We start from the raw sequence: 27,763 nt of genomic DNA on the forward strand, positions 1-27,763 counted from the left end.
TTTTGTGAGTTGTCAGCCAACATCTATGGTAAAAACATGCATGACTTACTTGACTTTTGCGCTCTAGGGAGCTTGTTAGGTCACTCACAAACTTCCTCCAGTGGGTTCGGTGTTGGGCGGTAACCTGTGGGTTTCAGGTTAATTAAAGGCTGTCTGGAATGTCTGAACTGTTTGTGTTGGGTGGAGCAAAATTAAATGCAAACAAACAAAATGTCCATCAATAAATTGTTCAAACATAGATTTTAAATGGTATAGGTCAGGTGATTTCCTTAGAGGCATTTTACAGAGATGCCACAATGACAAAGCTGAAACAAAAATTTCAATTTATTTTTAACAGTTAACAATGTTACACACAGTTCAGTTTATGCTGCATAGCTATATCTACTAAGTCAATATATAAATCCAAAGCAAGTTACAAGTCATTCTGCATACACCATGATTACACAGAAAAGCTTTAAAAAACAAATAGAACAGAATACAGAAATAGCTGACACTGGCAACACAAATACAATTAGAAAATGTTAAATATATGTTAAAAATGTTGACGTTCTCTCGCTCTTGTCCCCTCATGGGCTTGGCATCAGAATCTCATTTAATGTATTGATAGCAGATTCGTAGATTACCCTGGAGAAAGAGAAAACATTTTTAAATGTAATGTTATTTTTAAGTTGCTATTTTGCCATTAAAATATAATTTGCACTCTCAAAATTCCCTGTTTACGAGCATGTTCCCTTAACATTTCAGGGTACATGCGATTCTAGCTAGCTAACAACTCCAAAATACTTCATTGTCTTATAGCATTAAAAAAAGGTACTAACAGAATTCTTCCAGTGGAGGTAACTCGGATACATACCAAATGGCACCCCATTCCCTATACTTTCTTTCTTTATTTAACTAGGCAAGTCAGTTAAGAACAAATTCTTATTTACAATGACGTCCTACCAACAGGCAAAAGACCTCCTGCGGGGACGGGGGCTGGGATTAAACATTTTAAATCAAATAAAAAATATGGGACAAAACACACATCACGACAAAAGAGACACCACAACACTACATAAAGGAGAGACCTAAGACAACATAGCATGGCAGCAACACATGAACACACAGCATGGTAGCAGCACAAAACATGGTACAAACATTATTGGGCAGAGCCCTATGGGCCCTTGTCAAAAGTAGTGAACAACAGGGTGCTCTTTGGGACGCAACCATTGTAACGTTCGTTAGTCTAGTCACCTCTGGATGTGTCCTTCGTTCTCAGCCGTGACAGCGTAATGTTTCTGAAGCTGCCTCTGGATGGACACGGCTGTACTCTTCAGATCTGCCTTAAACTTCCCAGCTGGAAGAACAACAGGCACAATCATTACAGGCCAGCCACGCAGGACACGCAACTTCTGGCATTTGATTCATTTAAATGAAACCTGGGCATAAACAACCGGCACAGGCCCGAGAACAGTTGATAACGTGGAACGCGTTCTGCTCACGCCGGCAAAAGTTAGCAGCTAAAAACCTGGTCGCTCCTCTGTCAGAAACGAATCAGAAATGTGAAAACATAAACATTGTTTAGACCAAGATAAAAGGATGTGTTTATTGCAACAGTTTGACTCACTCTGTCTGACAACGGCCAGAATGTGAAGAACTGCAGCCAATCCGGTCAGGCCGTCAACGACCTCCGAGTCAACAGTTGAGTTGATCTCTGCCAGGAAGGCCCTGAAAAAGAGAAGAGACCTTGGTTCAGAAACTACTAAGGAAAAAGTATAATAGTCCATTGTCTTTCTTTTTTGTGTTTGATTTATCACGGTCCTTATATGACATTGTGTGGTTTTGACCGCGTTTGTTTTGTCTGTTCTGTTTCTTATTACTCCTTCTGTGTGAAAAATCGAGAAAAATCTTAAATCACCAAAATATTAACCCAACTCGGCGAGCGTAGTCAGAAAGCAGCAACTCTTGGGGAGAAGTTACCTGGTGACAGGGGGCGATTTGAGGAGAACGTCCAACAAGATGCACGAGAGAGGAGGCAAATCCTGGACTGTCTCTGGTATTGTGACCTCTTGGGGATGTGTAATCTAAGACAGAAACGTTTTAAGTTCGGCGCAAACAAAATATAGTACATGTTCTTAATACGCAGCCTATCAACATTGTGAATCATATTTTCTATATGGGAAAATAGTGTTTGTAGTGAATCAGCCATCTTAGTTTGATCTTACCCTTTGAAGGGAGTGTTGGCTTGCCGCCAGGGTTGCAGCACAGATGGTTGAAAACACCCCGTTTAGGGGGTTGGACTCGAAGCCCGACCAAGCCTGAACGACCTGGAGGAAGTTTCCTAGAGCGGGAACAGCCGAGTGCCACAGCTACAACAACCAGGGGAGAGAGAAACAACCTTAAAAATCATCTATTCACATTTGCGAGGTGAATAGGGGCCATAATGTATCATGCGTCTAAGAGTAGGAGTGCAGTGCAGTCATTTAGATCACAATGAATACGATGACATGGCCTGGGGGGAGCTGATCCTCAACCCTACTCCGAGAAGCTTGATACATATGGCTCCAGTACTGCTTCTGTTGTTCGGCCAAATAGGTATTATTTATAGACACAGCCATTAAAAATGTGATTGAAGAGACTACCTCTAATGACCTAAGTGTGTGTTTTTGATTGACAGTCAAATCAACAACACACCAAACAGTCAATAAAAAGCCCTATGTTGATACGGCGACTGATGACTTCAGATGCGTCCAAAATGGAACCCTATTCCCTATAAATAGTGAAGGGTGCCATTTGCGAAGCAGCCATCCTTCCACACCTCCTGGCCCTCCTCGGGGTCCTTCCTCAGGCGGCGAGCCATGACCTCCAGGATCTTCTGGAAGATGTTGGTAACCACACTGAGGAGGATGGGGGACTGGTCGTCCTGGCCCTGGTTCTCGGGGACGTAGTTCTCCGCCACCTCCGTCAGCACAGAGAGCAGCAGTGGAACACACAGGTAGCCCTTCTCTGAGAACACAACACACACTGTGAAATTGGACGAGGTGCACAAGCGACAATCTACATTTCTAAATGTGCCTTATGGCAAAGTTGATTTACAGATCCAAAATGGCCCTAAAGTGGCATACTCCTTCATATTGACTCTGCATGTTTCTACTGTCTGTAATTGTATCTGTGTAGTGTAGATAGCTATACTCACCAGAGAGGAGCACGACGGAGCACAGGTGAAGGACCTGCCCTTTGAACTCCTCGTCCCCAAGGCCCACCCGGATCACATCGCTGCACACGGTGAGGAAATTCTGCCAAACATCACACCAACGTTAGAGCAAAGAGGGACAGAAAACGTTAACATACAGAAACTCTTGCATTAATGTGTGTTTTTTTATAGTAAATCAGAGTTTGTATTGACAACTGTTTTTAAGAACCTGTAATAATACTGAAAGACCATACAACTAAACTACAGTAACAGTCAAAAGTTTTTCTTTATTTTTACTATTTTCTACAGTGAAGACATCAAAACTATGAAATAACACAAATGGAATCATGTAGTAACCCACATTTTCTTTAACAAAATCTAAATGTATTTGATATATGAGATTCTTCAAAGTAGCCACCCTTTACCTGATGACAGTTTTGCACACTCTTGGCATTCTCTCAACCAGCTTCACATTGAATGCTTTTCCAACCGTCTTGAAGGAGTTCCCACATATGCTGAGCACTTGTTGGCTGCTTTTCCTTCACTTTGTGGTCCAACTCATTCCAAACCATCTCAATTGGGTTGAGGTCAGGTGATTGTGGAGGCCAGGTTATCTAATGCAGCACTCCATCACTCTCCTTCTTGGTCAAATAGCCCTTACGCAGCCTGGAGGTGTGTTGGGTCATTGTCCTGTTGAAAGATGAATGATAGTCCCACTAAGGGCAAACCAGATGGGATGGCGTATCGCTGCAGAATACTGTGGTAGCCTTGCTGGTTAAGTGTGCCTTGAATTCTAAATAAAATCACAGACAGTGTCACCAGCAAAGCACCCCCACACCTCCTCCTCCATGCTTCACGGTGGGAAGCACACATGCGGAGAACATCCGTTCACCTACATGGCAGTTGGAACCAAAAATCTTATTATTTGGACTCATCATACCAAAAGGACAGATTTCCACTGGTCTAATGTCCATTGCTCGTGTTTCCTGGCCCAAGCAAATATTTTCTTCTTATTGGTGTCCTTTAGTATTGGTTTCTTTGCACCAATTTGAGCATGAAGGCCTGATTCACGCAGTCTCCTCTGAACAGTTGATGTTGAGATGTGTCTTTTACTTGAACTTTGTGAAGCATTTATTTGGGCTGCAATTTCTGAGGCTGGTAACTAATGAACTAATCCTCTGCAGCAGAGGCAACTCTGGGTCTTCCTTTCCTGTGGTGGTCCTCATGAGAGCCAGTTTCATCATAGCGCTTAATGTTTTTGCGACTGCACTTTCAAAGTTATTGAAATTTCCCGGATTGACTTACCTTCATGTCTTAAAGTAATGATGGACTGTCGTTTCTCTTTGCTTATTTGAGCCGTTCTTGCCATAATACGGACTTGGTCTTTTACCAAATAGGGCCATCTTCTGTATAACCCCCCTTCCTTGTCACAACACAACTGATTGGCTAAAACGCATAGAGAAGGAAAGAAATTCCACAAATTAACAAGGCACACCTGTTAATTGAAATGCATTCCAGGTGACTACCTCATGAAGCTGGTTGTGCAAAGCTGTCATCAAAGCAAAGGGTGGCTACTATGAGGAATCTCAAATATATTTTGATTTGTTTAACACTTTTCGGGTTACTTCATAGTTTTGATGCCTTCACTATTATTCTACAAAGTATAAAATAGTACAAATAAATGAAAAACCCTGGAATGAGTAGGTGTGTCTAAACTCGACTGGTACTGTAAATCACAGGAAAATAAAAACGTTCAATCATTAAACATTTCATTTTTGTGCACATTTTTCCTGAGAACAATGCATTGCATAAGCCGCCGTACTATCTTAATCTCAAGTGTTGGTGCTGGAGCCCTAGAGTTGGTGGAAGCAGCAGAAGTGGCTACTGAGATAAACAGGAGGGTTTATTTTCAATATCCGCTCACAGCAGCAGCCTTTGGGCGACAGGCTCGAGAGAGTAATGGCAGAAATAACTAGAGAAGCCCGTTTCAAAAGAACAAATTAGTCCATCTAGCTCTCTGGGAGTGGGAGGCATACAGCAGAGAGCTGATAGGCGAGAGTGTGGAATAACAATCTATAACCAACTAAGGCCTACGCCCCAAATGGAACCCTATTCCCTAAAAGTGCACTACTTTTTGACCAAAAGTAATGCACCACATAGGGATTAGTGTGCCATTTGGAGCGCAACCTGAGCTAGAACTGAAAGCCTAAGAAAGGAGAAGAATTGATCTACTGACCATAAAACTATAAAGATGCTCATACATTACCATGACTTAATTCATTGGAAAAAGCTGTAACGGTTTCTCAAACACACAACTATTTGCCACAGCTGTTCTTTTACGTCTGAAAGGTTTTCAGAAAAACACTGACAACTGCTGATGTAAGGCTTTGTGAAATACATTTAATTGACTCAATTGAGGTCATTGATTAGCTAGGAATTCCCACTCACCTGGTTCTCTAGGACTTAGTTGGACACAAATTCAAAAGAAACAACACAACCAGCAGACACGCAACCCTCCAGGAATTGAGTTTGACTCCTCGTGTGGTACCTCGGGAATACTGAACACAGGAATAACACGTAGGGTGTTCTGTACAAAAACACGGTGTAAACCCCCATCCTGTGGTTGATACTTGCGACCCTATCCAGCAGGTTGTGCTTACCTCTACCACCTGCCTGGCGAGGTCCCGCTGCTGCTCAGTGACCCCTCCCTCACTGGGACTGACCAGGAAGGGCAGCGCCCTCTCTGCCACCCATGCAGCCATGTTCTCCACAGCACCCAGGAAATCCCTGCACTCAGAAAACTGGGAAAGAAAACACGTGGTTATAGAACAGAAAGCCCTGGTGGTTATAACAGGTGGTAAAAGGTGGTTATAGCCCAAACACTGCACAGACCAGTCATTAATATAACAAATAATATATGCCGTTTAGCAGACACTTTTATTCAAAGTCGACTTAGTTACGCGTGCATAATTTTTAACATATGGTTGGTTCCAGGAACCAAACACCCTATCTTGGCGTCGCAATTGCCACGCTCGACCAACTGAGCTACAGAATACCAGTTATATCCCAAATACTGTTCATTAAACCTGGGACGATAAACCAAAATGACAGACACCGACAAAAGCCAACACTTAGAGGACATTTTGCTGATCGTTAATTATGATAAAGTGGCCTATACTAGACTGGAGATACGTGACGTTTGAGATAAGTCCGCTAATGTGGATGATTGCTAATGGGACAACCCATAACTTCTGAACTCTGAAAACGTTCAGGAATTTGGGGAATTAGCTTAACTTGTAAAATATAAAACACAATAAGATAGTTTTCAAATTAAAACATACGTCAAATACGCTACCAAAACCTGCGGGCTCTCCTTCACTGCAGCCAAGGTGAGTAAAACATTTAAACGTGTTAACCCTCGCAAGGCTGCAGGCCCAGACGGCATTCCCAGCCGCGTCCTCAGAGCATGCGCAGACCAGCTGGCTGGTGTGTTTACGGACATATTCAATCAATCCTTATCCCAGTCTGCTGTTCCAACATGCTTCAAGAGGGCCACCATTGTTCCTGTTCCCAAGAAGGCTAAGGTAACTGAGCTAAACGACTACCGCCCCATAGCACTCACTTCCGTCATCATGAAGTGCTTTGAGAGACTAGTCAAGGACCATATCACCTCCACCCTACTGGACACCCTAGACCCACTCCAATTTGCTTACCGACCCAATAGGTCCACAGACGACGCAATCGCAACCACACTGCACACTGCCCTAACCCATCTGGACAAGAGGAATACCTATGTGAGAATGCTGTTCATTGACTACAGCTCAGCATTTAACACCATAGTACCCTCCAAACTCGTCATCAAGCTCGAGACCCTGGGTCTCGACCCCGCCCTGTGCAACTGGGTCCTGGACTTCCTGACGGGCCGCCCCCAGGTGGTGAGGGTTGGTAACAACATCTCCACCCCGCTGATCCTCAACACTGGGGCCCCACAAGGGTGCATTCTGAGCCCTCTCCTGTACTCCCTGTTCACCCACGGCTGCGTGGCCATGCACGCCTCCAACTCAATCATCAAGTTTGCGGATGACACTACAGTGGTAGGCTTGATTACCAACAACGACGAGACGGCCTACAGGGAGGAGGTGAGGGCCCTCGGAGTGTGGTGTCAGGAAAATAACCTCACACTCAACGTCAACAAAACAAAGGAGATGATTGTGGACTTCAGGAAACAACAACAGGGAGCACCCCCCTATCCACATCGACGGGTCAGTAGTGGAGAAGGTGGAAAGCTTTAAGTTCCTCGGTGTACACATCACGGACAAACTGAATTGGTCCACCCACACAGACAGCGTTGTGAAGAAGGCGCAGCAGCGCCTCTTCAACCTCAGGAGGCTGAAGAAATTCGGCTTGTCACCAAAAGCACACAAACTTCTACAGATGCACAATCGAGAGCATCCTGTCGGGCTGTATCACCGCCTGGTACGGCAACTGCTCCGCCCACAACCGTAAGGCTCTCCAGAGGGTAGTGAGGTCTGCAGAACGCATCACCGGGGGCAAACTACCTGCCCTCCAGGACACCTACACCACCCGATGTCACAGGAAGGCCATAAAGATCATCAAGGACAACAACCACCCAAGCCACTGCCTGTTCACCCCGCTATCATCCAGAAGGCGAGGTCAGTACAGGTGCATCAAAGCAGGGACCGAGAGACTGAAAAACAGCTTCTATCTCAAGGCCATCAGACTGTTAAACAGCCACCACTAACATTTAGCGGCCGCTGCCAACATACTGACTCAACTCCGGCCACTTTAAAAATGGGAATTGATGGAAATTATGTAAAAATGTACCACTAGCCACTTTAAACAATGCCACTTAATATAATGTTTACATACCCTACATTACCCATCTCATATGTATATACTGTACTCTATATCATCTACTGCATCTTGCCATCTTTATGTAATACATGTACCACTAGCCACTTTAAACTATGCCACTTTATGTTTACATACCCTACAGTACTCATCTCATATGTATATACCGTACTCTATACCATCTACTGCATCTTGCCTATGCCGTTCTGTACCATCACTCATTCATATATCTTTATGTACATATTCTTTATCCCTTTACACTTGCGTGTATAAGGTAGTAGTTGTGGAATTGTTAGGTTAGATTACTTGTTGTTATTACTGCATTGTCGGAACTAGAAGCACAAGCATTTCGCTACACTCGCATTAACATCTGCTAACCATGTGTATGTGACTAATAAAATTTGATTTGATTTGATTTAAAACATCTAATTAGTTAGAAATAGAACCCATCCAATCAGTGAATATCACATTCATGTAAAATGTGATTTTTAAGTTAAAGCTATTTAATATGAAGAGCATGAAATAATGCCCCAAAACATGCTAAATACTCCATTCCACTCAGTAGTGCCTACTGTATTATTCATTATTACTTTATACAGTTTTCGCCCCAATTGGTTTAGCACATTCTGGGGAACAAAGCTCCATGCTCTTGAAAAACTAAAATCGTCAAAAAACAACAAAAACATACATTTTCTACACATTAATATTCAAACCCTCTATGTAACATTTACAATTGCATACTGTAGTTCGAAACAAGATTAATGATAGAAATGAGAGGATCCTCCAGTGCCGTGGTCCTGTGGGCAACACTCCCAGCAACAAGCAAATGTGTGCTTTCCGACTGGAGACCAGGGTTCAATTGCCGTCTCCACCTTTCATGCTATGCATCTGACTAATAATGGAAAAACACTATAAAAAAAAGGTAGAGTGAAAGGTTTATTCATTCAGGAGTTAAATTAAACACTCAGTGTTGTAAAATAACCCATTGATGTTAATTACCAGAGTTGAGTGTGATTGTGTCCTTTTTCTCTGTAGTAAAACACTGACACTCAATGTATTAAATTTAAGTTTTTCCTTATCAATCTAGACACAATACCCCATAATGAAAAGAAAAAAAACAGGTTTTGAATTACCTTATTTACATAAGTAATCAGATCCTTTGCTATTAGACTCAAAATTAAGCTCAGGTGCATCCTGTTTCCATTGATCATCCTTGAGATGTTTATACACATTGATTGGAGTCCATCTGTGGTAAATTCAATTGATTGGACATGATTTGGAAAGGCACACACCTGTCTATGTAAGGTCCCACAGCTGACAGAGCATGTCAGAGCAAAAACAAAGCCATGAGGTCAAAGGAATTGTCTATAGAGCGCCGAGACAGGATTGTGTCGAGGCACAGATCTGGGGAAGGGTACCAAAAAATGTCTGCAGCATTGAAGGTCCCCAAGAACACAGTGAACTCCATCATTCTTAAATGGAAGAAGTTTGAAACCACCAAGACTCTTCCTAGAGCTGGCCGCCCGGCCAAACTGAGCAATCGGGGAGAAGGGCCTTGGTCAGGGAGGTGACCAATAACCCGATGGTCACTCTGACAGAGCTCCAGGGCTCCTCTGTGGAGATGGGAAAACTTTCCAGAAGGACAAGCATCTCTGCAGCACTCCACTAAATCAGGCCTTTATGGTAGACAGCTGACACTCCTTAGAGTTTGCCAAAAGGCACATAAAGACTCTCAGACCATGAGAAACAAAATTCTCTGGTCTGATGAAACCAAGATTGAACCCTTTGGCCTGAATGCCAAGCGTCACATCTGGAGGAACCCTGGCACCATCCCTACTGTGAAGCATGGTGGTGTTTTTCAGCGGCAAGATCTGGGAGACTAGTCAGGATCGAGGGAAAGATGAACAGAGCAATGTACAGAGAGATCCTTGATGAAAACCTACTCCTGAGCCCTCAGGACCTCAGACTGGGCCGAAGGTTCACCTTCCAATAGGACAACGACCCTAAGCACACAGCCAAGACAACGCAGGAGGGGCTTCGGCACAAGTCTCTGAATGTCCTTGAGTGGCCCAGCCAGAGCCCAGACTTGAACACAATCAAACATCTCTGGAGAGACCTGAAAATAACTGTGCAGTGACGCTCCACATCCAACCTGACAGAGCTGGAGAGGATTTGCAGAGAAGAATGGGAGAAACTTCCCAAATACAGGTGTGCCAAGCTTGTAGCGTCATACCCAAGAAAACACGATGCTGTAATCAATGCCAAAGGTGATTCCACAAAGTACTGGAGTAAAGGGTCTGAATACTTATGTAAAATGTGATATCAGTTTTTTAATACATTTGCAAAAAATTCTACAAACCTGTTTTTGCTTTGTCATTATGGGGTATTGTGTGTAGATCGATAAGAAAAATATACATGTAATCCATTTTAGAATAAGGTTTTAACGTAACAAAATGTGGAAAAAGTCAAAGGGCCTAAATACTTTCCGAATGCACTGTATATCCTAGTGTGCCTTTAGAGTGAACGTTGGAAATATCCCCCATGACGGTTTGTTATTGACTTACTAAATGCATTTGCATGTCCAGCCTCTATCAAAGGCTACATAACATATGCAAATCTGTGTGTGCTCAAATACCAGAAGCTACATATTTGATTGCCTGTTTACTTCCTAGCCCTGCAAAATTACATATGACTTGCACAGGCCATTTGACCAAATTATGATAACCTTCAGGGTGGTATATTCATTTCCTGTTGAAATCCAACCAAAATGGTGGATATGAAATATTTAGAATAGTTCATCAAGCACGTTTTGCATTCAGACTGATTGCAAGGTAGAGAGTATAAAGTTGACAAGACAACATAAACCATATTTAGTGGCTCCAGTCTCAATAACGGGTGCAATAAATCCAACCACTAACAGATTAGAGTATGTAATACATTTCAAAAATGATTTATCTTTGTGCTGCATAATATAAATAACAATCAACGTACAAAGACAAACGAATCATTTGAAAAATGGACCAGCAAAACAGCTTGCTGGGAAATATGTTAAATCAGCCCCTGACACCATTTAAAATGTGTCTTTCCAACATTTTGTAGTCCTCTGTAGGTTAGTTGGTGGAGCATGGATTTTGCAACGACAGGATAGTGGGTTAGATTCCCGGGACCACCCTTCCGTAAAAAATGTATGCATGAATGACTAAGTTGCTTTGGATAAAAGTGACTGCTTAATGGCATACGTTGTAGAATTATAAAGCAATACATAATAATTGCGTAAACAGTTCTTAGTATAAAAAGGCATCCTTAAGGGATAGTTCACCCAAATTACAAAACGACAATGTCATAGTTCATTGACAGCTTACGGGTAAGAAAACCAATATGTCATTTGGGTGAACTATCACTTTAATTGGACCAAAATAACCAAACAGGAAATATAATTGCACATCAACTCCTCATTAGAAAACATGTATATAATTACTTGATTTAAAACAAAGTTTGCATTCAATTTCAATGCATTAACTCCAGTACACAATTTTAATACAATTCAAGTTTCAGAATTCCATTCCACAGGATGTTTTTATTCTTTAAATTAAAATCCAATTCCATTCCAAGGATGGTTCATGTTCAGTTCCAATTAAATTCAGACAGTCTAAATTCTAATTAAATTGCAGTTAAATGTTTTGAAGATTGCTGCAATTCCAAGTAAATTCTCCACATCCTGCTTGAATTGTATTTGGAATTTGAAATTAAATTGGAATTGACCAACCCTGATGATAATTCTGTCAATTGATCATGTGCAAAGCACTACCGTACACAGATTTGAGGAGTCTGAATTGGGCTGTTTTGCAGCAGAGGTAGAAGTATGTAGGTGATGGAACTCACTTTGTGGTGTAGATGGGCACTGAGACGTGCGTGAAGGGCAAACGCCCTCAGTGCCGTTTCTGCACTGGGAACATCGGCCTGGGCCTCAGAAGAGCTCAGATGGGAGTACAGCACCAACTGTGGAGGCAAACAGGACACAGGATCACACCTATGCCTATCACAGCACATATAAGCAACATAAAACAAAATATATCTACTGTACCTTCCAGGCCCCGAGGGCTTTGTGCAGCTGTTTGAGCTGGCCATGCCTGAAGGGCAGTATGCAGTCCCGCGTGGAGGTGCGGCTGACCAGGTACTCCAGGTAATCTAACCCCAGGTCTGGCTTGGCCTCCACCGTCTCCTGGATGCGCACTTTCCGACTGGTGTTCCCGTTGCCCTGTGAAAGAGAAGTGGGAGCAGGAAGGGGGGTTATGGCCAATGATGTCATGATTACATGTTTTTTTTTCTGGATAAAAAAGGGGTTTAGGTGGTGGGTGTGGTAGGGGGTGAGGCAATTGGAGCCCCATCAAATTTCCTGCAATTCTACACATTTCTCCATGGAGCTGAGAAAATGTGGCAGTTTTAAAGCTAATTTCCTGCAATTCTTTGCCTTTTGCCATGGCTAATGCAGTGTTCTTTTGCTCAAACATAAAATCCATACTTCATTGTTTTTGGAATTTTCATTTCTCCCCATCTAGCTTTTATTTTGTTGATTATTAGTTCCAACAAACTATATTATAAAAAAAATATAGGTCCATTATCTTTTCTAAATACTTTATATCTGGTTTTAGTCATTTAAAAGGCCCTGAACAGTACTTTCTCTCTTATGGCTAACTATCAGGAATTTTGAAAAGACAGGCTGAGTCGGTGGGGAGCTTATATTCATGAGCTTGCCTTGACTGACAGCACTTTCAAACGCCTATGTCAAGCAACTTGGATGCAGTTTTGCAGTAAAATCGTCCAGAAAATTTGTTGATATACAAACCAACTCAAACATTGAAATTGCATCAATTACATATATATAGAGATATATATATATATATATTTTTTTTTTTTACACATTTGGCACATCTCTTGTGATGCGGTTCACAGAGGCACTGACGGATGTGTTGACTTGACAACTGCAGGATTTTGAATGACCCTTCCCCCCCTTTTGTTCCATCCTGGCTGAAGACCTAGCCAGTAACTAGCTAACACCAGACACAGCTGAAAAGGGAAAACATATGCATCTTTGCCATAAATGAATAGGATAAAGTTTTAATTATATATGCTGGCACCAGTAGAGTAGCTATCTGGCTATATAAACCATGTCCCTCTGCAGACACGCCTTCTCCGATGTTAGTTACAAGGCAGTCCTTATTAAAATTAGGTAAGAGAATATCATGTTACGATTGGTGTATTAAAATGAGAGTTTAGATATAACACCTTTCCCCTTAATAATGAATCCAAGTGTTTGACATGTGGGGGGGGCAGTAACGTTATCAATGAAAAAGCAAGTCATTTTTCATACTTTGGTCATCATCTGGTTTCTTTCAAATATCATAAAATGTCATGAAAAACAGGATTTTAACTGTTCATGGCCCTCAAGTTTACACGGTGTTTTTCCATCCCAATTTTGACTCATGTAATAAAAAAAAAAATCATTAGTGAGGATTTCTCCTTTGACAAGATAATCCATCTACCTGACAGGTGTGCCATATCAAGATCTGATTAAGCAGCATGATCATTACACAGGTGCACATTGTGCTGGGGACAATAAAAGGCCACTCTAAAATGTGCAGTTTTGTCACAATGTCACATGATGACTGCAGGAATGTCCATCAGCGCTGTTGCCAGATAAATGAATGTTCCTTTCTCTACCATAATCTGCCTCCAGCACCGTTTTAGAGAATTTGGCAGTACGTCCAACCAGCCTCACAACTGCAGACCACGTGTAACCATGCCAGCCCAGGACCTCCACATTCGGCTTCTTCACCTACGGGATCGTCTGAGACCAGCCACCCAGACAGCTGATGAAACTGTGGGTTTGCACACCCGAAAAATTGATGCACAAACGGTCAGAAACGTCTCAGGGAGCTCATCTGCGTGCTCGTCATCCTCACCAGGGTCTTGACCTGACTGCAGTTCGCCGTCATAACCGAATTCAGTGGGCAAATTCTCACCTTCAAATGGCCAATGTCACACTGGAGAAGTGTGCTCTTCACAGATGAATTCCAGTTTCAACTGTAGCGGGCAGAGGGTGTTGTGTGGGTGAGCAGTTTGCTAATGTCAACATTGTGAACAGAGGTGGGGTTATGGTATGGGCAGACATAAGCTACGGACAAACAACAAAATTGCATTTTATCAAATGGCAATTTGAATCCACAAAGATACCGTGACGAGATCCTGAGGCCCATTGTCATCACCTCATGTTTAAGCATGATAATGCACGGCCCCATGTCGCAAGGATCTGTTGACAGTTCCTGGAAGCTGAAAATGTCCCAGTTCTTCCATGGCCTGCATACTCACCATGCTCTGGATCGACATGTACAACAGTGTGTGCCAGTTTCTGACAATATCCAATAGGGATGCACCGATATGACATTTTTGGCCGATACCGATATCTGATATTTTCCTTGCTAAAAAACCCAATACCGATAACCGATATTAACATTTTTAGTAGCATTTTAAGCATTCTAGTACAATTAAATAGTTAAAACACACACACACATAAACGGACGCAGCGGTCTAAGGCACTGCAACTCAGTGCAAGAGGTGTCACAGTCCCTGGTTCGAATCCAGACTATCACATCCGGCCGTGATTGGGACTCCCACAGGGCGGCGCACAATTGGCCCAGCGTCGTCCAGGTTTGGCCATCATTCAAAATAAGAATTTGTTCTTAACTGACATGCCTAGTTAAATAAAAAGGTTACACACACACACAGCAAAAAGTTATTTTGTTGGCATTTACGTATGTCCCCATTACCAGTAAAACATAATCAAAACCTATTTCTTTCACCTACTTGCTGTGCTGTTTCGTTGTTCAGTCATTTCATTCTCAACCAGGATTTCATCATACATGTCAAGCAGTGAAGTTTCAGCTCTGTCTGTCTGTGGCCTCTTCTGTTGTGGGTCCTCTTCCTCGGTGTGCACTGTCACTGTGTCCGTTTCCATCTTGTCCAGCTGTGTATGTAACATTTCACGTAAACCCTGTTTCATGTCTGCATCGAAGTAGCGGCCCTTGTACCTAGCATCAAGCATGGTGGCGACACAGTAAAGAGGCTAAGAGAAAATACCACCTAATTGCTTGTTCACAGCCTCTAGTAGTGTACTTTTGTAAGTTAACTACCGACAGACCGTGGGGGTTTTGTTGAGCAGGCGTTTTAATGCCATGACAGAGGGTATCATGTCTGCTGCAGACGCAGTTGATTTGCATATTTCTTGAGTCAGTTGTTCGAATGGCGCTAGGAGTGTGTTCAAGTTTCAAACATGTTCTCAAATGGCAGCAGCGGTATGAGAACCAGCAAATTCTTGAGCATGCAATGCGGCTTTCCTCAGTACGAAATCCTCGTCGACCCACTGTGCTGTCAGACCCAGCATGCTCATGGGGCTGACATCGCAGGTCCAGATGTCAGTCGTGACGCCCATAGCAAGTAGCATAATGAATTCCATTATCTTGGCGTTAATGGGTTTCGACCTTTGAGTTGTCTCGCTGAAATGTTCTTACTCTTTCAAATGACTGCTCAACTTGTTTAGCTGTTGGAAGTGTGTGCTTAGTATTTTTCTGCTTTTGTTCTGTGTAGCGCTGTATTTTTCGTGGCGTCATTACGTCAACCTACCTACGTTATATAGGTATGCGCGTCAGCTTTGACATCGGCTTTGCACATCGGCGTTAAACTTGACATCAGGCCGATGCTGTCATTTTTAGCTAATATAGGCCGATTACGATTTGCTCACCGATATATCGTGCATCCCTAATATCCAACAACTTTGCGCAGTCATTGAAGAGCAGTGGGACAACATTCTACAATAAACAGCCTGAACAACTATGCGAAGGAGGAAAATATCTTGTGACCAACAGATGCATAATTGTATTCCCAGCAATGTATAATCCATAGATTAGGGCCCAATTCCTTTAAATTGACTGATCTCCATATGAGCTGTAACTCAGTAAAATCTTTTTTTAAAATGTGCATGTTGTGTTTAGTTTTGTTCAGTGTAAAAAACTAAAAGAAAATTGTCCAACCCATTGGGTATCTCACTGCACCCTCATGTCTTGAAATATGCAGCTAGACAGATTAAAAAGTAAATTTACATTATAAAACTTCTGGGCTTTATAGCACTCCCAGAAGGCATGGATTATTGAGTTATTGTTTAGTTTCACACTTAAAATATGACTGCAGTTGTGCTGTAAAATCAGAATTTTGTGTCTCTTGTATAATAAGGCTGTGCCCCAGACACCATTTGTGAATTGATCGCCCCCCATTTAGCTTCAGAGTTCATTCTGTTATGCTTAACACCCCTGCAGTCCTACAATCTTAGATAGATGCCCTCAATCTCACACAAATCCTCAAGGAACCCACCAGGTACAACCCTAAATCCGTAAACATGAGCACCCTCATAGACATTATCATGACCAACTTGCCCTCCAAATACACCTCCGCTATTTTCAGTCAGGATCTCAGTGAACACTGCCTCATTGCCTGTATCCGCGGTCAAACGACCACACCTCATCAGTCAAACGCTCCCTAAATCACTTCTGGGAGCAGGCCTTTCTAATCGACCTGGCCCGGGTATCCTGGAAGGATATAAATATCCCAAGAAGCCACTAAGGCATAGCAATGTATCTGTGTCAGTGTCCCAAATAGCACCCAATTCCCTATATAGTGCACAACTTTTGACCAGGGAACATATGAACCTTGATCAAAATTTGTGCAATAGAGAGAATTGGGTGCCATTTGGGACACAACCTCGGTGTGTTACTTACCGCGGCGGTGGGTAAGGCCTCAGTGAGCCAGTCGGTGATAAGCTCCAGGACGTGTGCGGCCTGGCCCCAGCTACACAGACACTCGATGATCTGACTGTACTGGGACACCTTGGCCCCCGCCTCTAGCCTCTTCAGCCTGGACAGCACCCCACAGCTGGAACACAGGAACCAGCAGGGGGCAGTGTTAACGCGTGCGCGTGAGTAAGTGATTGAGTGAGAGAGTCTGAAGTGGAGACAAGTTAGCAGGACCCCAACTGACCTGAAAGTGGGGACGGAAGCTGGGGGCAGTAGGGAGGCCAGTTGGATGAGGGGAACTGTGCAACGCTCCTCCTGAAAGAGAGAAAAGTGAGGACACCTTAAAAGATGTGGAGGATGTCTAGGGTGCATCCCAATAATCTCGCTTCTTCCTGAAGTGCGCACTCTCACTACTCCCCACACATTTAAAAACATTGGATTGGTGTAGGCATGGGCTAGAGGGAGTTTCAATACACCAGCCATTTCCTTTCAAATCCATGAATGGAAGTGAAGCAGTGCGCAGTTTGGGAGAAAGGCGAGACTATTGGGACGCAACCTCCAGTCCGCCTCATACCTGGAAGACGTTGAAATATTTGGGCACGACGGAGCCAAACTTGGCAGTGGTGTACTGGAGGGCGTCCTTGTTGAGCTCCAGGGCCTTCCGGATGCTCCTCCACAGGATCACTACCACCTCCAGCAGACTGGCCATGGACGCCGTGTCCTTGACCGAAAGGACATCCTCAAGAACCTGAGATTTGAAAATAAACTAAAAACTGTCACTCAGTAACTTGTGATGGTATGTAGAGTTCAGTAGGTACCCGCACTCAAACCATAAATAGGAAACACCAAAGAGGCCGAGACGAAAAAAAATATGCTTTTTAATACCATGGTTGAAAGAATACAAAGTCAACCTTGTTTTTGTTGCACTTTTCCCCCCCTGAGCTTGGTATTAAATGATTTATACTTTTGCATACCATCCTTGTTGTTTTTTCCCCTCCTTTTTATGGTTTGAGTGCGAGTTCCTAATGAACTCTATACAGATATTTATTCTCTCACGCACCGGTCACCAATCATTCTAGCCTTAGCGCAGACCCTCATACTGGCTTTCTGAACTGGAGACATGTAAGCACTCTTAAATTCAAAGACAGACCCTCCATAAGATCAAAATGATCGTTTAACCATGTTTTGAAGCTAGACAGTGCTTACAATGGAGTAAAACAAGATTGTATTTGGGGTTTTGATGGGGTACGACAGTTTAACTCATGAGGCATTTAGAAGTTCATTTATTTTCTTCACGAAGGGGTGGGAGGTACTATTCCCAGATTGCATTTTGAATGATAAACATTTTTCATCATAGTACATGCATTCCACTGACAAACAAGAATCGCCTTAGTCTTGTAAGTGATCCAAAATTCAACGCCACAATCAGTCTTACACTAGCGTTCTCCTTGTTGATCGGGTTTGTCTTGTTCGGGTCTTCAGTCTGGATGCAGGCATTCAAACACCGGCGGATTGTCAGCATCAGCTTGACTGGGACACAAGAGGTACAGTAAACAGTGGGGATTTTTAACAACTTCAAATGACTCACAACATCTACAAGCTAGATATGTATTAAAAAATATATAATAATCTACAGGGGAATAAAGACTTATGACTTCAACAACAGTAATCTTCCAAGGATCAATGAAGGCTTTAAATCCCACAAATGCTGACAGGCGCTACATAGCTGCAGGCCAAACTCACCTACTGTATGTTGGTGGGCGACATGTATACGTGGGACAAACTCACCTATGTTAGTGGGGGCAGTGTAGATGTGCGAGTACTGGTAGAACTTCCTGGCTGCCTTGGGGTTCATCTGAATCAGAGTGACACAGCGCTCACACCACACCTCCTCTGATTGGTTGACGGGGAAGAAGGAATTGAAGAGGAGGTTGACGATGCGCTTGGAGACGGGCTGCGAGTCGACAGCCAGACGGGCTAGCAGGTGTTCCATGGAGGACACTTTCCAGAACTGGCCAGATGAAAGAGGGGGTGTACGGCAGGGTGAGCATCACAAGTAAATGTCTGGCAGTATTAGAGATAGTGGCGGTATCAAAAAAGTTTATGGCCTTCACAAACAAAATGACAATGAAGATATCAATGGCCATCAAAATTGTTAAAAGGTTTCAAACAAGTCTAATAAATGCGAAAGTTGGACATAAAACATTTTACAGGCACAGACAAATAATGAATGGCATTGAGGAATTTATTGTGGCAATTCAGGTATTCAATGTATTGTCAAATGTCACTTTGTTTTTCTAAGAATACACTCATATATACACTGAGTGCAGAAAACATTAGGAACACCTGCTCTTTCCATGACAGATGAAAGCTATTATCCCTTATTGATGTCACTTTAATCAATGTAGATGAAGGGGAGGTTAAAGAAGGATTTTTAAGCCTTGAGACAACAGACATGGATTATGTATGTGTGCCATTCAGAGGTTGAACGGGCAAGAGAAAATATAATGCCTTTTAACAGGGTATGGTAGTAGGTGCCAGGCGCACCGGTTTGTGTCAAGAACTGCAACGCTGCTGGGTTTTTTCACACTGAACAGTTTCCCATGTGTATTAAGAATGGACCACCACCCAAAGGACATCCAGCCAAGTTGACACAACTGCATTGGAGTCAAACATGGGCCAGCATCCCTGTGGAACGCTTTCAACCCCTTATAGAACTCATGCCCCAACGAATTGAATCTGTGCTGAGGGCAAAAGGGGGCACAAGTCAATATTAGGAAGGTGTTCCTAATGTTTTATACATTCAGTGTACATTCTTATTGTAGCAGGTATATTTTTTAAATATTTAGTGTTAAAATAAAAGTATGTTGAGCATTTGCATAAACACACCGTGTATATTTGCAGACATGAAACAATTAACATAAAGGGGAAGAACAGGGCTACAACCAACAAAACATTGTCTATCCTACCTGCACTCATCTGCGTGGTCTATGCCTCAGTTACTGTTCTCACGTTTTCTCGCATCATTTAACAAGTGTGTCAATTGCAGAAATACAAATCAACACACTTGGTTCTAGATTACACTTAACATACTTTACATCGTTTGCAAGGTCAGACACAACATCCCCATCATCCAGGTGCTCATTTGTGAGTTTCTTTCATTTCAACGCATCGAAATTGGTAAACATTTCAACTGTATTAAATGACTTTCTTTCAGTTCCACAAAACATGCCCACCTATCATTAAAAAAAAGGTGATCTTTCTCCTCTTTCTTGTGATGCAAGTGTCAAGACAGTGTGTTAAATCCCAGATTAAGCTTTAGCATTCTTATAGATTCAATTGAAAGCCATTGTATCCCAATGTGCCCATCTCCCCCATTACCGAGGTATGTTTGACAGGTCATTACGAACATTTACAAGATAAAAAGAGAGTCACAGAAGTAAAATGAAAGCAATCCATCCAGCAAGATTTAAGTGACAAGTGGATTCTGCACCCCTCAAAACACAGGAAATAGACGGCTGAAAAAGACAGATCCCTCAGATAGGCGGGGCATGTGCGTTGCTAAAGATGTTCATACAGAATATGTACCTATACATGCCTGTACAATAAAAACAAACACGAGTTGTGTCTTACCTTGGCGGCCCGCACTGCTTTAATCTTTAGCAGCATGTCAAGGAAGGCCACGCGTACTTTCTCCGAGGTGTCATGGAGGCTGTTCTTCAGAGCTGGCAGAAGCTGCTCAAGCAATGGGTGGCTGTAGCCATTGTCCAGTACGATGGTCAAACACTGGAGAGAAGATTTAACAATGACTGGTGGTGATCTAGTGGCGGGGGGGGGGTCAGAGTTCACCGTTGCACAGTGCATTCGGGAAGTATTCAAACCCCTTAACTTTTTCCACTTTGTTACATTACAGCCTTATTCTAAAATAGATACAATTGTTTTTCTCTCCTCAATATACACACATTCCCCATAATGACAAATCAAAAACTGGTTTAGACATTTTTGCAAATGTTTTGCAAATAAAAACTGAAATATCAAATTTACATAAGTATTCAGACCCTACACTCAGTACTTTGTTGGTAGCGATTACAGCCTCAAGTCTTCTTGGGTATGACACCACAAGCTTGGCACACCTGTATTTGGGGAGTTTATCCCATTCTTCTCTGCAGATCCTCTGTCAGGTTGGATGTGAAGTGTTGCTGCACAGCTATTTTCAGGTCTCTCCAGAGATGTTTGATTGGGTTCAAGTCTGGGCTCTGGCTGGGCCCGGACTTCAGAGACATTCAGAGACTTGTCCCGATGCCACTCCTGCGTTGTCTTGGCTGTGTGCTTAGGATCGTTGTCCTGTTGGAAGGTGAACCTTAGCCCCAGTCTGAGGTCCTGAGCAGGTTTTCATCAAGGATCTCTGTACTTTGCTCCGTTCATCTTTCCCTCGATTCTGACTAGGCTCCCAGTCCCTGCCGCTGAAAAACATCCTCACAGCATGATGCTGCCACTACCATGCTTCACCGTAGGGATTGTATTGGCTAGGAGATGAGCAGTGCCTGGTTTCCTCCAGACGTGACGCTTGGCATTCAGGCCAAAGAGTTAAATCTTGATTTCATCAGACCAGAGAATCTTGTTTCTCATGGTCTGAGAGTCCTTTAGGTGGTTTTTGGCAAATTCCAAGCGGGCTGTCATGTGCCTTATTTTTTATTTATTTAATCCATTTTAGAATAAGGCTCTAACGTATCAAAATGTGGAAAAAGTGAAGGGGTCGGAATACTTTCCCGTATGCACTGTAGGTCTGCATCCCAAATGGCACCCTATTCCCTATATAGTGCACTGCTTTTGACTAGAGCCTTATGAGCCAGTCATGTTCTATTATATAGAGTTCTATAGTATTCAATACTGGGGTCACCCACCTTGAAGACGGAGCAGCGGACATCAGGGGAGCTGGTATCATTGGCCAGCTCTACCACCAGCTTCTTGAGGAAGTCGGTGATGACGGTGGGGGGGATGACCTCCCAGCACTTGGCCAGGATCTTACAGACCCCCAGGGTGGCTGTGGAGCGCACCAGGGGCTGAGGGTCCTCCAGCAGGTTCTGACATATTACAAACAGACACGCAGGAACAAACGGGAGAGCGCTTCAGGAGATTTATGAGACGCAAGGAATAAACAGGAAGACACTGTACAGTGCTGATAAAATAGGCTCACTACACTTGAACTATTTGACCCTTTAATCTCCACATAGAAACATTCTATGCTGATTTGGGAATGTTTTTGTAATACCAAATTGTCGTACTCGCTCAACTTGTGGCATTTTTTTTGTGGGGGGGGGGGGGGGGGGGGGTTTCAAATACATTAAAACGACCACTTGGAAATTCAGACTTACGACCAGCGTGTCCAGTTGTTTCTGGATGGTCTCGTCCATCTTCTCACTGCTCTGGCTGGGGTCGTGGATAGGGAAGGCCTCTGTGAATAGCAGAGTGGCATTGGCCCGGACCTCAGAGTTGGCAGCCTACAATGATAGCGAGACGATTCCTTCTTTAGTTCAACTAAGGGGACACACACACACACACACACACTATCCAGAAATAAAGAGAGTATGTATGTGAAGGAAACTTTGACAGTACACTTAGCGCTCTCCAGAGAATGGGCTTGTAGAGTCTGTAGAGCATCTCATCCAACCCGTGGCGGCCCTTGAGTTTGTGAAAGTAGCTCAGTATCTAGAGAGAGGGGAGAGTTCAGTCACACACATAAAACACACGTCAACAATTGCAAAGAATGTCAACTTTGTGGAAAAGCAAGCCAGCCAGAGTTTTGCTGATATGATCTGGTCCTTTGTAGCTCAGTTGGTAGAGCATGGGTATTGCATGCACGCATGACTAAGTTGCTTTGGATAAAAGCGTCTGCTAAATGGCATATATTATTATATTATGCTAAAGCCTTAGCAGTCTTGATATGAAAGAAGAGAAGAAAACAAAAATACAAATAATGTGTGCTGTTGAAGTATTACTCTGTCCACGTCCCAAGTGGCACCCTATTCCCTATATGGTGCACTCATTTTGACCAGAGCCCTATGGGTGCACTAGTATGGGTCCTGGTCAAAAGTTGCGCACTATATGGGGAATAGGGTGCCATTTGGGACGTACACCGAGTCAAATGTGCACGCCCACCTGTCTGACTTTGGCATGGACGGGTGAAGACCTGTGCAGGAGCACAGCGTGCTGCATGAAGTCCTGGATGCAGGTGCTCTCTATCTGCTCCAGACAGAACCCAGAGGCCTTCTTCCAGGCCCGGTAGTAGATCTCAGCTATGTGGTCAGTGAGGGAACTGGGAAAAGCGTAAAAAAAACAACAACAAAAAACAGGTATATCATCATGAATTGAATGGTAGAAAACCACTGCCTCCTGACAAGCTACCTTAGAATAAGTAAGCCTTGACCGAGCCACAACGGACCATCGCCTGTTTCTGCAGCGGGAGGTGCAACTACACCCCCTGGACAGGACGCTAGTCCGCGACAGGGCCCCACTCCAAATCAGGGGTCCCCAATTTCATTCAGCCGCGGGCCGAACAAAGCTATATATTATTTGTACTCTGTAAAGTGACCGCAAGAAGCCCAAACAGAAACACTATTTGACAAAAACAGAATCATTTCAAACCTTGATTACATTGGGATACATACAAATTTGCCTCTATATTTGTGTGTGGGAATACTTGGGGACAGATTTCCTAAATTTAAATCACTTTTAGCTGATATCCTGGTAATTTTACAGTCCTTAATGTCCAACCCAAAAAATAAAAATAACTATAAATGTTTTTGCTCAGAAAACTTGGAAGGCCAAATAAAATCACCTGCTGCGGGAACCCTGCATGCGGAGTGCCAAGCAGAGGCATCGGGTCCCATTTTGTAAGAGTCTTTGGTATGACTCGGAATGGAACCTTGAACCTCCCAATCTGGCTGACATTCTAACAAGGCCAAACTAGAAATGCAAACACTTACTTTGCAAAGTAGGGCAGCTGGTTTTTGATGGTTCCATGGATCATCCGGATGAAGGTGACATTCCAGCTAAAGAGGAACACCATCAGACGCTTTCCCTGCCCAAGAAAATCATGTTGTCAGAACAACAATGTGAGCATGATACTGTAGGACACACACACACACACACACACACACACACACACACACACACACACACACACACACACACACACACACACACACACACACACACACACACACACACACACACACACACGACCTGGGTTTCAAATACTTCCAAAATCGATTGAAAAACAGAGCGTTTGCTTGAGTCTGTCTGGTGTACCAGATGGGCAGGGTTTGCAGTCTTCTCTTTTGTTATATTAAGCAAGGCAAGCTCAAACAGGCTCAGATAAAGTATTGAATACATTTCTTACATATTTGAAACCCAGTTCTGACACACAGACTTACATCTTCGTTTCTGATGTGATTGACACTGAGGAAGCACTGTAGCAGCAGATCAATCAGCTCCTTGCTGTCCTCCGATGAAAAATCCACAGTCAGCAGCACCTCATGGAAACCCCACAGCCTTCGGATCTCAGTCACCTGAGAACACAGACAACGCAGTGACGACATTCAGCAACCCATATACAAAACTGGTCGACGCCACAAGACAAAATGTGCCAAGATTGTACAAACGGTTAATACAGAGAGAATTATTACCCCAGATACTCAGAGACACTTTGGAGAACAGCCCAACATGCAGATGGTTCGTTCCACCAAGTCGGTGCCTTTTGAGAAGTGCCGATTAAATGCGTCACAACAAGATAAGTTGTTCAAACATTTCTAGCCTGTCTATCCGTTTATGGGTAACAGGGTTGACATGTTATGCTCGACCAACTCAGTTACCCACCACAAAACGGACAAAAAGATTAGAACCAGCTCACCTATTTTTACACTATGATTTGACTATTAGATGCTCAATGTTTCTTTAGAATAACTTTAAAGGAATAGTTTCACCATATTAAAATGAGAGTTCAGTTCACGTAACAGGGTTGACCTTAAAACGAGGGACAGACGTAAACGAATCACTAATCACATGAAATAAATGATCCTCTTCAGAAATGACTGTCAAAGCAACAAAATAACTAGGGCTTTACAATGATGGTGAAATTTTGGGGTTGAGAGTTAAAAACGGCCTAGAAGTCACAGAGAGTGCATGGAGGGAAATGGCAAAATGCTAAATTTTGGTCACTTTAGAAAGTCATTATTCATATAAAATTCAAACGTAGTGAATTCTCCATGTGCTGTATATTAAAGGGAAGTTCATACAAAAATGCAATATTCGTGCACAATTTAGACAAATATCAAATGGGACGCAAAATTCACTATTTTCGTGAAACCCCCCCAGAATCTGCCTGCGACAAGAGCGGATCCATCTCACTAGGGCAGAAAAAGAGGATCACACAGACCATAATCGTATACCACTCCACTGAAAATATCCACCTCTCTCAGATACACTAGAGTTGAAGACTTCAATTCTGACATAGAAATAAAATAAAGTACATACTCTCAAATCAAATTCTTCAGATGAGCACTGAATGAGAGGACCAGGTGATTAGAAAGTGCCCTTCTGTTGTCAAGACCACGGAGTGGACATAAAACAGATTTAATGAGACCAGTCATTCACTTTTTGACTCCTGATGGAGATGATTAGGGATATAGGGGGCTTGACAAAACACAGAGGAGGAAAGCCAATCAGATATGGGGCAAACAAAATAAAAAGCAAGCAAAAAAAATGAAGGAAACATGAAACCTATCATTCTGTATTTTCCACCAAAATAACTGTGATATATATTTTTAAGCAATCCTATAAAGCCTGCTAGAGAGAAAGCAAGACTGACAGAGTCAAATTGAAGAGCAACGACAGGCCATGTTGGTGCTAAAGGGTACGTACTGGTTTCTTCAGTATGAGAGTCTTCTCCAGGCATACGAGGAAGGCTGTGCGGCCCAGCTCTTCTTTCCCCAGGAGGCCTTTCTTCCACCAGGCCTCACACAGACCGTGGACAGCCTGCCGCAGAGGCATCTCAGAGGCAGGAAGGTAGGGCAAGACACCTGGAGTTGTTCGACAGAGAGACAGGGGAGTTGAGTTTTTTTTAAACTGTCTATGAAAAGCACTACAGAAGTTTAATAAAAATCGAGGATACCGGGTTAATATTCAATAAAACTAAGGCACTCACCATTTAATATGTTGGCGCACTCTAAGAGAGAGTTGTAAGCGTCACCATCCTCAATGACTTCAACCGAAGCAGTGACCACGAGAGTCACTCCCTCAAAAACAGATATGGTGTGAGTCTGAACAAGAACGGTAAAGATTAACACCTCTCAACCAAGGAATAGTAGACAACACTTACATTAGATGAAGGCGATGAAGTCAGAGCAAGAATAAAACAATTTCTCTTGTCATGTCCAGTTTGGAACAATATAGAAGAGCAAGAATGGCCAGGATGTAGAGTTGTCACTATACCAGTATCACAATACTATGATACCCAATTTTCCATGGCAAAAAAAAATAAACTCAGAGGCAGACTGAGCTCTTTGGTTGAACCTGCTTTAAGTAAAATATTGTGTGATATAGCATGTAGAATAAACAAATGCTACTCTGAGTGACAACATAATGTGGTTCCTTTCCAACATTAGGACTGTATCACTCAAATTAAACCTGCTTCATGCTTTGTTTCCTTGCCACGATACTAGTATTGTATAAACTTTAAGTGACATAACTAACAAGTACTCACCAGGTCTGGGGACACCTCCATCTCCATGTCATTGTCCTCCTCTATGCCAGCATCCCAGTGCTCTTGTGGGAAGGCCGCCAGCTGGTCACAAAGCAGTGTGACTAGTCTGGCCCACAGTGCCTCTCTCTGGACCTTTGGCAACTCCTGCAGGACCTCTTCCAAGTCAAAGGGCTCAGTCCTGTCCTTCTGCGGTAACATTTCAACCAACAACATGGGGTCAGAGGCAAGGCTCTCAGACATATACACAAACATAACAAATCAGTGTTATAGAAAATACTAATTTTAAGATTCATGATATTGGTCCTATATGATATATTTTTGAAGATTGACAAATGACATTGGTTTTAGCTATACCATCTAAATGTAGTTATATAGTTAGCTCATGTCACTCATCAGAAATGTAAGTAAACAGTTAGCTCACTTGGTGGAGCATAATTGACTTGCTAAATGGTAACAACGGGTGTATTCATTACATCTTTAAAGGAATCCGTCTACAATTTCAGCACCAAAGAGAAGCAAACAGTGCAAATGGAACGAAAGGGACCCAACTGAATTTGTCCAAAAGAAACTCTCGTTTCCATTGCAAAAAGTTTTCCGTTTGGAGTAAAATAAAATTCTTAATGAATACACCCCTGCTATAAAACTGACAGCACAAACTAGCTAACGTTAGCTAAGTGTAAAATTACTTACATGGAGTTTAGTGAAATTCAGAAATTCCCCCACATTGTCTTTGCAGACCGAGTTTAAAAATGCCTCTCGCTTAGACATTTCGTTTAGCCAGTGCCGTGAAATAAGCAGTCAAAACTCTGAATGATTGGGATAAAAGCAACATATCATGACATCATGAGCAACAATAACATAGCCAAGTTAGCTAGCTAGATTCGTGTTTCCGATTTATAGACCGAAATATGACCTAAAGTTCATCAGAACATCATATACCACTAAGCGAATTTAATGTTAAATACATATCAATGTTTTGTGTCGTTATTCTTATAAATCATAAACAATTACTTATTATGATTTAGCTAGCCACACACTCACACAAAAGCTTCCCCGCGCAAATTTTGATTTAAGATCCAGAGCCACGTCTGTTCAACGTCATTACGTTTTTTT

The 27,763-nt window shown here is 42.8% G+C and overlaps 1 protein-coding gene across 2 annotated transcripts; it reads right to left on the reverse strand.

Moving 5' to 3' along the window:
- Nucleotides 1–306: 306 nt before the first annotated feature.
- ncapg2 (non-SMC condensin II complex, subunit G2) lies at nucleotides 307–27,763 on the reverse strand. Of its 2 annotated transcripts, XM_055929233.1 has the most exons (27): nucleotides 27,692–27,763; nucleotides 27,341–27,456; nucleotides 26,651–26,836; nucleotides 26,093–26,207; nucleotides 25,810–25,967; nucleotides 24,324–24,458; nucleotides 23,874–23,968; nucleotides 23,047–23,203; nucleotides 22,504–22,596; nucleotides 22,263–22,388; nucleotides 21,792–21,971; nucleotides 20,521–20,673; nucleotides 18,676–18,898; nucleotides 18,323–18,417; nucleotides 17,462–17,635; nucleotides 17,132–17,202; nucleotides 16,873–17,026; nucleotides 12,129–12,302; nucleotides 11,927–12,043; nucleotides 5,833–5,973; nucleotides 3,176–3,275; nucleotides 2,798–2,985; nucleotides 2,205–2,348; nucleotides 1,960–2,063; nucleotides 1,607–1,707; nucleotides 1,234–1,336; nucleotides 307–624 (listed from the first exon to the last, which is right to left on the reverse strand). In XM_055929233.1, exons 2-27 carry the CDS (start codon nucleotides 27,416–27,418, stop codon nucleotides 567–569), a joined length of 3,423 nt encoding a protein of 1,140 aa, XP_055785208.1. In that variant the 5' UTR covers nucleotides 27,419–27,456; nucleotides 27,692–27,763; the 3' UTR covers nucleotides 307–566. The 2 variants fall into 2 exon arrangements, with proteins under 2 accessions (XP_055785208.1, XP_055785207.1); XM_055929232.1 differs by lacking the exon at nucleotides 27,692–27,763 and having other exon boundaries at nucleotides 27,341–27,685.

Source organism: Salvelinus fontinalis, chromosome 7, assembly GCF_029448725.1.
Source record: "Salvelinus fontinalis isolate EN_2023a chromosome 7, ASM2944872v1, whole genome shotgun sequence".
NCBI lineage: Eukaryota > Metazoa > Chordata > Actinopteri > Salmoniformes > Salmonidae > Salvelinus > Salvelinus fontinalis.